This window comes from Camellia sinensis, chromosome 10 (assembly GCF_055761805.1).
Source record: "Camellia sinensis isolate YWXY chromosome 10, ASM5576180v1, whole genome shotgun sequence".
Taxonomy (NCBI): domain Eukaryota; kingdom Viridiplantae; phylum Streptophyta; class Magnoliopsida; order Ericales; family Theaceae; genus Camellia; species Camellia sinensis.
This window is the reverse complement of record NC_138970.1, coordinates 24,781,555-24,792,513: the sequence shown is the minus strand read 5'-3', so window position 1 is coordinate 24,792,513 and position 10,959 is coordinate 24,781,555. Positions and strand designations below refer to the sequence as shown.

General features: G+C 33.0%; 1 protein-coding gene across 5 annotated transcripts; it reads right to left on the bottom strand.

The window, feature by feature from the left end:
* Nucleotides 1–1,400: 1,400 nt before the first annotated feature.
* Nucleotides 1,401–5,708, bottom strand: LOC114272266 (topless-related protein 2). Of its 5 annotated transcripts, none has more exons than XM_082891094.1 (6): nucleotides 5,128–5,708; nucleotides 4,945–5,055; nucleotides 4,690–4,839; nucleotides 3,960–4,104; nucleotides 2,606–2,718; nucleotides 1,401–1,688 (listed from the first exon to the last, which is right to left on the bottom strand). In XM_082891094.1, the coding sequence occupies exons 1-4, from the start codon at nucleotides 5,263–5,265 to the stop codon at nucleotides 4,075–4,077; spliced, it is 429 nt and encodes a 142-aa protein (XP_082747220.1). In that variant the 5' UTR covers nucleotides 5,266–5,708; the 3' UTR covers nucleotides 1,401–1,688; nucleotides 2,606–2,718; nucleotides 3,960–4,074. The 5 variants fall into 5 exon arrangements, with proteins under 5 accessions (XP_082747220.1, XP_082747222.1, XP_082747218.1 ...); XM_082891096.1 differs by having other exon boundaries at nucleotides 2,606–2,709; XM_082891092.1 differs by having other exon boundaries at nucleotides 2,606–4,104; nucleotides 5,128–5,280; nucleotides 5,517–5,708.
* Between the last annotated feature and the right edge of the window lie 5,251 nt (nucleotides 5,709–10,959).

Below are 10,959 nucleotides of genomic sequence, written 5' to 3'. Positions count from 1 at the left end.
TAGGTTTATATATATACATATATACAGTATGTAAACTCTTTTTTTTTTTTTTTTATCCTTCTAATGTTAAGGTTAATTTATAGGAAAAATGTCTAGTTCAAATTCTGCCAATAACACACAATCTGCCTTTGATACTGAAGATGATAAGCCACTGTGGAAATATGTGACTAGATTAGAAAAATCTGATGCAAGAGGGGGGAATTATACTTTTCAATGTAACTTTTGTCGGGTTAGTGTTTGTTAATTTTATTGAATTACACAAGATTGGATGTTGAATCTTTTGCCTCTTATATTTATTGAATTAATGGTACTATGTTAGTATTTGTTAATTTTAATTTAGAATGAATGTAATACGAATCTACATAACACATAAAAATATATATATATAATAAAAAAAAAATATTCGCTGTGTCTCCCGCCGTGTCCGTGTCCCCATTTTTTGGCAATTCCTGTGTCCCGTGTCCGTATCCGTATCTGTATCCGTGTCCGTGTCCGTGCTTCATAGGCTGGTGTTTAAAAAAATATGATTAAGCAAAATTAATATGAAGTTGAGTATGGTTCACACTAGAGTTGCATAAGAAATTATTTGAAAGTTAAAAACCTCATTCAAGTTACTTGGAAATTAATGTTAAAAAATCTAATTTGATTTGGAGACTAGGTGTCTATACTCTATAGATGTGCTGTTGAAATTTGGTGCAGATTTAGCTATATCTGTTGGTAGATTCTCTATTCCACTCAAAACCAAATGGATTAAACCTTTTCAATCACCCCCACCATCTCCTCCTTGTGGTGTATCAATATTGAAATTGGTTTTGCAATTTTAGCCTTCCACTACAAGAATTAACACTTTTCGCAACAAAAAAATTGGTCGCTAAAAGTCTATTTTTGGTCGGCAAAAGTTATCCGCGACCAATTTTTTTGGTCGCTACTTTGGTCGCCAATTGAGGGTCGGCAAAAGTAATTCGCGACCAAAATTTTGGTTGGTCGGCAAAAGTTGGATTTGCCGACTAAATTTTTGGTCGCTAAATATTTAATTACCGCGACTAATTCATTTTGTCGCTAAAACACTTTGGTCGCGAAAAGTGATATTTTCCCGACCAAATTTCTTAGTCGCCAATTGTCACATTTCGCGACCAAAAAGTTTGGTCGCCAATTATCACATTTAGCGACCAAAAAGTTTGGTCAGCAAAAGTGAGTTTCCACGACCAAGAGCTGTTTTGGTCGGCAATAGATATATTTTTTGCGACCAAAACTCTTGGTCGGCAATTGTCATTTTTTGCGAAAAAAAATTATTTTTGATGTCGCGACTAATAAATTGGTCGCCAAAGCAGGAAAACAATACACCTGTAATTCCTAATAATGCATTCAATCCATAATAAACCTATAATTTTAAATCATCATTCAAATTAACTGAATCATTAACATTCGACACAATACATAATTCATTAACATTCGACACAATACAACTATTCTAAGTTTTCAATTCATATTCGACACAATACATTAAGTTGCCTTGATAGCCAATCAAAAAGATCCACTAAGTTTTAATTCATTAACTATTCGACACAATACATAATTCATATTCGAAGTTTTAATCCACTAAGTTGCCTTGATAGCCAATCAAAAAGATCCTTGCGCCCTTCCATGCCTAGCTTCGCATCCATCAAAGCAGTAGTGATGTAAGGCACCTAATAAAGAAACAGAATTGGAAAATTTATCAGAGAAGCATGATAGTGGCAGCAACACTGGATTGCAAACCTGTATCTTTGCAAAAATCAATTAAATCACTGCTGGAAAATCTATTTTTAGCGGTGTTTAAAAAACGCCGCTATAAGTGATAAAAACGCCGCCAATTCTTTTTGTGACGCTTAACACCAAACGTCGAGGACGCGGCCGTCGCTATAGCTTTATGGCGTTTTAAAAACGTCATTGCAAGAGTATTGGCGGCGTTTTAAAAATGCTGCCAAATGTATAAAACGCCGCCAAATGTCTTACTAACAGTCTCTGACTTCACATTATGATATTTAGCGACGTTTTGAAACGCCTTCATAGACATTTATACATTTTAAAAATTTAGCCGTTAGGGTTGAGATATAGTGACGTTTAGAAAACGCCGCCATAGCTTCTTTTTTTAAAAAAAAATTGTGCTAATTTTATGTGGTTGAACAAAAAAAATACCTATGATAAACAATTATTAAGAACTAATAATTGATGTTTATTAAAATAATAAATAAACTAAGCTTGAAAACAAAATTAAAATACCCGTCATAGACATTTATACATTTTATTTAAAATAATAAATACTACATGTTTCAGTCATGTCATTGAAGTCACTGTCACCACCAACATTTTCATCTTCCGGGTTCCGAACGTAGCGGCTCATAAAATAACTAGTGTCAAGTGCTTCAGCTGAAGGTATAAACATGGCCTGCACATAACAAGTGAACATTGGTGAGTTTGCAAATTCATTAACAATTGATTGCTTTCTGTTAAAAAAACAAAAAAGAAGAAGAAGATTCAAACAAAGGACCTTCTGCCTTGCAAGCGTGTCCCACTTGATATCCTTAAAGAAAAAATGTTGCTTTACCTGCAAAAATTAACTTACAGCCTTGCGAAGTTTCTATTGCCATCATCACTTGCAAATAAGCCTCGATTAAATGTAGAAAATTGCTTTTACCTCTCTGGCCCCTGTTGCACCTAGTCTTCGAACTGGATTTTCTATCAGCAATTTGAAATAAAGAAGAAAAAAAATATGTAGTTGCTAAATACATCTTTCTTGGAAATTTCTCAAGTACAAAAGGACCCAAATGACTAGTACATCAATAAGAGTTCCATATAGCTGCCAGATATTAGTATCCATGGATCCTTAATTCTCTGCTGTTGAAGCAGCTGAACAGCAAATATGCATAAAAGTTGGACAAAGTAAAATGGAAACACATTTCTAATACATTTAAATATAATGCAAAATATAAAATGACAATTCAAAACAGAATCAGAGTAGGTTATTTGAAATACCTTCCTACTTGAGAATGTGAATGCTCCAATTATAGAGGAGAAAGATCAATAGTCAAAAACTTTTGATGATTTTACTTTCACCAAAATTCTCCAATAATCATTATTAAGAATTTAAGCTTGCTAGTGAAAAATATCAGACATTATAGTCATTTAAGTCAAGAATGAAAAAAATAAGACTTATTATTAAGAATTTAAGCTTGCTACTTGAGAATTGTATGCCTCTGAAAAGAACAATTTGAAAAGAACAGCAATGAAATTAAATTACCTCCTCACTGAGTTCTTCGACATCTTTAAAAAAAAAACAAAGAAACAAATAAATAAATTTGATCCAAACAAGACTTATTCAGCAGCAAATTACGCATTCATGAAACTAAGGTCCATTTGGGGTTAAACTTGTTTAAAAGATGCTTACCTGAAGGTGATAATGAAATAAGCTGTGACTATTGATAAAGGTTGTTTAAATTTTCTGAAATAGTAAAATGCTGGGAATTGTCACTTTTACTTGGCAGCGATTTTGAAAATTGTTATAATTGATTGTATTTAATGGACTATATTTAATAAATAAGCTAAGAAACACCTCCATAATCAGGATATCTACTTAATTTTAAGCCACTCCTATCATTACCAAACAATTTGTTTGGTGCTTCTTAAAAATAAGAAAAAGCACCATCAAATAATCAAAACCCGAACAGGTTTAGCATCTATTTGGAACCTGGATGCCATACAATTTCACAGTTATTTCAAACAACAGGAAGCAAGAAACGGGATCTCAAGCCCACAGTTACATTCCAGGTACTTCACAAGAACAGAAACAAAAAGGTGCCTAGTTTGTGCAACAAAAATAACAATAACAACAATAATGTACATACACCAATTATTGACAGAACATGGTGAGAGAAGCATAAATCTTAGGCATTATTTCAAATTGGAGTAGCAATTCTTACTGAGATTAGTGCATGTTCTGAGAAAATCAGGACGAAGAGTGGAAGGAAATCTGAAGACCGTTCCCGCCAATTCCAGCAATCAAACATTGGAATCCACAGGTCTCAAGCTCCGCAATTACTTTATCAACAATTGTTCCTGATAACACTGATGCATGTAGTCAAAGGAAACATTTACAGAACTAATATTGTTAAATATATGTATTCATAAATTGAGTTCAATGGATTTGCTTGCTCACATTTTTTTCTTTTACCATGACAACTCAAATGCATGTATAGACTAATGAGAGAGCATAATTTTATTAAAATGGACGCTTGAAATAAGGATTCTGTCACAGAACCCAAATCCTCTTCTAATGGCACTTCAAAATTAATCATATTTAGAATCCCATTAAGCTCCCAGATTTTTGCTAGTCATTAAGAATCTTTCTACGATAATTTGTTAATCTAATTGAACCAATGCCTTTATTTTTGGATGAGAAGCAAACTAAATCAGTAGTTTAGAAAAAGTAACAGGGAAAAAAAAATAATCTAGAGCACCATTCCACGTATCATCGATGTTATGATCCTATTTCTCAAAACCTAAACAAAGACAGTCAAGGGAATAATTTGTTTGAAATATGTATGAAATATTATCTATGTTCTAATGCAGTGACACACCTTCTAAAAGTGACAACGAATGTGACATGCATACAGATGCAACAAAGTTACAAACACAGTCAAGAACAGAAACCTTGCTGCCACAGGCTGACATGACATAAGAGTCATTCTTTGAGAGTGCTATGCAAGGCACTGCTTCCTCAAGGTTGACACCTGTGACATCATTAGTCATAACAAGACCACTGTTTGGTTGCCATTGCTGTGGAACAACATTGGCAGTGGCCTTTAGACCCTCACTGAGTTCAGAATTCTCCTCCACAAATATCGACTAATAAAAGAAAAGAAACAGGAAAACATGCAAATGAAATTACTCCCAACTTGCTATTACCTTTCCACCTGGATTTTGTTCACTGCGTGTCCACTTCCATAACTTCTGAATCCCATTAGACCCAAGTGCCAAAACATCAAAACCGGAATTTGTATAGAGTAGTCGAGCAACCTGGATGTAGATGTGTCAGTCGAGCATAATCCAATAGATAGATTCTGCAGCAACAAATGAGTAGAAACACACCTTGTTGACTCCATCCATGCTGTCTGGCATGGTAACCTGCCGGCATTGAGCAGGATCTATAATTTCGGCCAACTGCCAGGGTTTGGTTTTATCAGTTACATCATCCAAAGTTTTTGGCTTTTCCATGTTTCTAGCCATAGGATCAACTCCATTCTAGAGGGGAAACCAAAATGTATAATCAGTCCAAAAGAAACAAATGTGACATTGTACATAAAAAATAAAAGAATAAAAAGTTGCTTGGCAGTCTTAGAATCACTCTATTTTGGTCATTCTCTGTGTTCCATTCAAAATGGAACATGCTCATCGTGTGACAAAAGTCAACAGTATTCATGGGCAGGCACCTCTTAAACATGCACTGGTGTACTAGGAAAACTTAAGCATTGAAGGACCTTAATTGCAGCAGATTCAATAGGTGATCTTAATGCTTCAAAGGACGGGGCTTCAACTACTCTTAAAGATCTAAGACTAGCAGTGGTAGCGAGTATCTTTATTCCATTGTCTGCTGTAGTAACAGCGAGAAGATTTCCTTCCTTGTTGAATCTCAAGCGAGGAAGACTCTTTTAAGACAAAAAAACACAAATGCAATGTATGCATCCCCAAGAACGAACATGCTTACCCAAACACAAAAAAATCAACTTGTAAACAAGTGCAAAATTTCAGAAAAGGCCAAATTGAGACAGAAAAAAGGGAAGTGTATGTATAACTAACATGATTTACAAAAATTGGGAAGTGTATGTATAATTAACATGATTTACAAAAATTGGAAGCCCTAAAACATGTATAGATTCTTGGGTGGAATTGTGGAGTCAATTCTTTGAGGCAATTTATCGAACATGTAGAGGACATTAGAGAAAACCCTCTACACATTGAAAACCTATCATCAAGCAATCTACAAAAGCAAATACAAACAAAAACAGATTAAAATTGAAATGTTAATGGGTTACCTGGAAGAGGGTTCGATGTGCCTGACGAGACCAGGAAGTTTGGGGAGCAAGACAGAAATAGGGGATTTGAGAGCAGAGGAAGGAGAAGAGAGGTTTTCGTCTTTGCAGAGGTAGCAAATAACATCGACCATGCAGACTTTTCCGACATAGCGACACTCCTCGGCGGCGGATTTGGAGTGGTCACAGGTCCATACGCTAAGGCAGGTGTCGGAGGAGGATTTGAGGGCGGACAAGGCATCGGCCACGGTGGCAGAGATTGAGAGAGATCTGAGAGGCGGCTTGCCTAGGCAGATGTCAGCTACCTCGTATGCTAGCAAGTGAACTGCCATACAAAACTGAATATGGGGGTTTTTTGAGAGAGAGAAAGAGAAGATGTGGAGGAGGATTCTTAGGTAGATAGAAAGAGAGAAAGAAAGGCTGAGACTTGGCAGTGAGGCTTGGTAGAGAGAGTGGGCACCGATTGAGAGAAAGAAAATTCAAATCCCGGCCCACTGAAAATCAAATTTCCCTCCCAAACTTTTGGCGACCAAAAAATCATATTAGTCACAGAAAATGTACCTTTGCCGACAAAATTTTTTAGTCGCCAAATCTCAATCAACGGCGACTAAAATATTAGTCGCTAAAAGTACTGATTTGGCGACTAATTTTTTTTTGTTGCTGAAAATAAGTTTTTGGCGACCAAATTTTTGGTCGCCAAAAACTATGTGATCTTCCGCGACCAAATTTGTAGTTGGTCGGCAAAAGTATACCACTTTCTGCGACCAACTCATTTTTTGGTCGCCCAAATATAACCTTCTGCGACCAATAATATTTGGTCGCCAAAAATAATGATCATTCGCGACTAATTCATATTTGGTCGCCAAATGTCATTTTTTTGCGACAAAAATTTTTTTGGTCGGCAAAAGTGGTCGCCAATTGTGTAAATTCTTGTAGTGTTCGTTTGAATCATAGATTGGACATATTTGCATTCAGCCTAAAGCTGTGATGAACAATGAACCATCATGTCTTACAAACAGCGTCCTTTTTCTTCTAATTCTGCTACAGTTGTTCTAAAGAAACATGTAGATTTTTAAACTACCTTTTTAATAAAATTTTAGTTGTTTTAGTCCATTATTTATTGAATTATATATATATATTTTTTTTAGGTTTAGTCAGACTCAAGACAACATGTAGACTATTTTAACTAAAATTTTAAATTAAATTTTAAGCTATTTTTTTATTTCAATTCTTAGTTAATCCATATTTTGCCTATTTAAAGATGTGTGGTTGCCTATCTTTTCTTTCATTTCGGGAGAAATACAAATTTAGGCGAGTTTGATAATTGCATGCCATCAAATTTTTGAAAAATACCAAATGGGAGCATCCGTTCAACAAAGACAAGGCATTTCTCTTTTCTATCAACAAAGACAAACACCACTCCATCTTCTCTCTCACAAAGCAAAATGGACTTGCATAGATTAGCTAAATTCCCTCTCCTCTTCACTTCTTCACTCCTATGTAGTTCTACTAGGATTGTATCTCATTCCTCTAATTATTTCATGTGTTGATTTGATTCTTTATTTATTTATTTATTTATTTATTTATTATATTTTAACTTTGACATTATAGAAATCCACCTAACATTTTAATTTGCTTACTGTTCATTTTAATACATAGTGGTTATGTCAATGAGTTCTTCTGAAGCAGTTATGCACAAATGCACAATCTGACAACACTTTTTAAATTAATATAGTTTACAATTAGATGTTATTTTATATAAGGATCAAAGTAACAGCCAATGTTAATACTCCAATTTTAATTCATATGTTTAATGCTATTTTTTTTCACAATGATGCAACTATTTTCTATTTTAAGAATGTTGAAGAAGAAAAATCATACCTAAAGCAAGTTCAGCAGAAAAATCATCAAATCTCACTCCTACTTGACCACCTAGATTATTTGGAATTTTTGTTTGACTCTATCAAAGCTACATTGCTGATTTTTTATTTCTATTTCATTGCTGACAAAATGATGGGTAAACAAAGAACTTGAAATGTGTTTTACATAAAGTCATATCATTTGAAATGTGTTTTTCGTATGTATTCAATAGTGTAGATTTTAGCATAAGCATGCGTGTATTATGCATGTGTTAGTCATAGATAGATCTTATGCATATACATTTCTTTGTATTGTTTGGTTTGCAGAACAACAGAAATTGAGGAATGATACATGGATGGAGCAAACAAAACCGGTTTTCTTCTATCAAGGAAAGCTTTTAGCTAAAAGTGCAACCAAAATAAAGCACAGGTTTACAAAATTTCCACCATGATTATTCTTCTTCTTCTAAAATTTCCCACTTCCTCAAGCTTATAGATTGAATCCAGTTCACCTAGCTAATTATTGATTTATAACATATGATATTGAGAATAGACTTTAACCCATTCCATTTACATAAACATATATTTTCTTAACACAGAATGACCCTTAATAGAGGAGGGGAGGGGAGGGGAGGGGAGGGGAGGGGTGGGGTGGGGCGCGGTGAGTATAACTATTAATTGACTTAATGTTTTATTTATTAATGAAATGGTGAATTGAAAGATATTTTTCATATCATTAAAAGTTATTAATTGATTTAAAATTTTATTTATTAATAAAATCAATCATTTGTTATATGAGTACGGTTTATTTATTAATAAAATGGGTCATTTTTTTATGTATGTATTCTTTTTTGTTTCTTTGTTAGTTTAGTATTTTTTTTAGATGGGAAAATTATCTTATCTCTTTTATACTAAAATATATATTTTATTTTGTTTATCTTTGTGTCTTAACACTTTCTGTAATAATTTCAGTTATTTTAGTTATTGAAAAAGAAAAAAAGCATAATTATGTTAAAATGATAGGACTTATTATATTTTTTATAATTACTATTATTTATAATACAATCTATATAATTGTATAATATATCTAATGATTTAGTCTATTTAATTTCATAAAATAATATTTTTCTTTTTAAAAATTATCAACATATAAAATTTAAATATGCTGTAATAATAACTCATGCTTTGTACACGAACTTTTGTAAACTACGGCTCTTTTTGATAAGTGACACTACAGGAAAACATAGCAAAAAAGACGGAGTTTTTAGCGACGCCGCGCCCCCCGTCGCAAAAAACGGTTTTTTGCGACGGTAAATTCACCTGTCGCAAATAATAGCCTTTAGCGACGGCACTTACCCGTCGGTAATGAAACTAAGCGGAGGGATCGGAAATGCGGAAGTATTAGCGACGGTAAATAAAACCGTCGCAAAAAACCTTTTTTTTTAGACGGCATATATCATTTGCGACGGAAATTTGCCGTCGCAAAAAAGGATTAATTCAAACGGCGCCGTTTTTCATTATATTTGCGACGGTCTACATCATACCGTCGCAAAAAGTCCAAAAAAAAAAACCCCTCCTATTTCCTGTTGCCGCTCGATCCTCCTCCCCAAATCCCTAACTTCACCCCCAAATTTCCCAAACGGGCTACGAGGAAGAGTGGTGCGGCGGCGACGGCTCCGGCGACAAGAGTGGTTCTCCGGCGACGACTATCTCTCCCTCTGCGTATGCTCTCTCTCTCTCTCTCTCTCTCTCTCTCGGTCTCTGTATATATATATAAATCTGTCTATATATATATATATATAGATGAATGTCTGAAATCTGTCTATATATATATATATGCAATGTATATAAATCTATATATATATATATAAATCTGAAATCTGTCTATATATATATATAAATCTGTCTATTGCAAATCTGTCTATATATATATAAATCTGTTTATATATAAATATAAATTTATCTGTTTATTAATAAATCTGAAATCTGTTTATTAATATAAATCTGAAATCTGTTTATTAATATAAATTTATCTGTTTGCAAATCTGTCTATATATATATATAAATTTATCTGAAATCTATATATATAAATCTGTCTATATATATATATATATAAATCTGTCTATATATATATGTATATAAATCTGTTTATTAATAACATACTTTAATTAATAAATCTGTCTATATATATGTATATAAATCTGATATGTAGTAACAAACTTATATAATTAAGTTATAAATGCTGAACTCAATTTCTGCCAAAACATATTGTATTTATATTTAAAAATTTTGATTATTGTATCATCACTGGGAGACTCATGTAACAAGATCTACTCATATAGTCATATGAGAGGAATTATTGTAGATACAGTTTAAAATTTAACACTTTCTAAATTATTTATTTATTTATTTTATTTTTTTGAAATTTTATTAGCAACTTGATGATAAAAGTATCTGTGACTATGGAAGACTGACCTACTTATATCACAATAATTTGAAATTGTGGTTGAAAAAGGATATAATAATTGACTGCATATTTTCACATTTCACAATCACTATAGATGATCTATCACAATTCTTTCAATTCTCAAGCCACTAGGCCACATGCTAGTTTTAATATAAGATAAAGGATCCAAATGCATTTAATTAATCCCTTGTAATATAAGATAAGGATCCAAATGCATTTAATAATCCCTTGTCAACTCCTAAGTTTCTGGTTTGGAATACCCCAGTTCTAGCCTTTGTAGCAGAAAGTATTTTAGGTACAGAACTAATTATAATTGTATAAATATATCTATTTATATTTTATGTAGTTAGTTTTGTGTTGTAGAGACCTATTTTGGAAAGTAGGTTAAAAATTAATTTTTTGATTATTTTTTAAAAAATATGAAAAAAATAGAGATGTGATGTGACTAAAAAAAATAAAAAAGTCAAAGAACTGATTTTGAACCCAATTGCCAAAATAAGCCGTCAAGTACTAGTTGAGTTGAAGTGGTATATTTTTTAACTCATTATAAGGTTTCTTTTGTGAA

Bases quoted from the DNA above. Each gene is read 5' to 3' on its own strand.
- LOC114272266 (XM_082891091.1), bottom strand. From the start codon at position 5,265: ATGGCTAGAAACATGGAAAAGCCAAAAACTTTGGATGATGTAACTGAT. The intron at 4,840-4,944 runs GTAATAGCAAGT...GAGGGTCTAAAG, and splicing joins AACAAAATCCAGGTGGAAAG to GCCACTGCCAATGTTGTTCC. The intron at 4,105-4,689 runs GTTTCTGTTCTT...TACATGCATCAG, and splicing joins TGTCAGCCTGTGGCAGCAAG to TGTTATCAGGAACAATTGTT.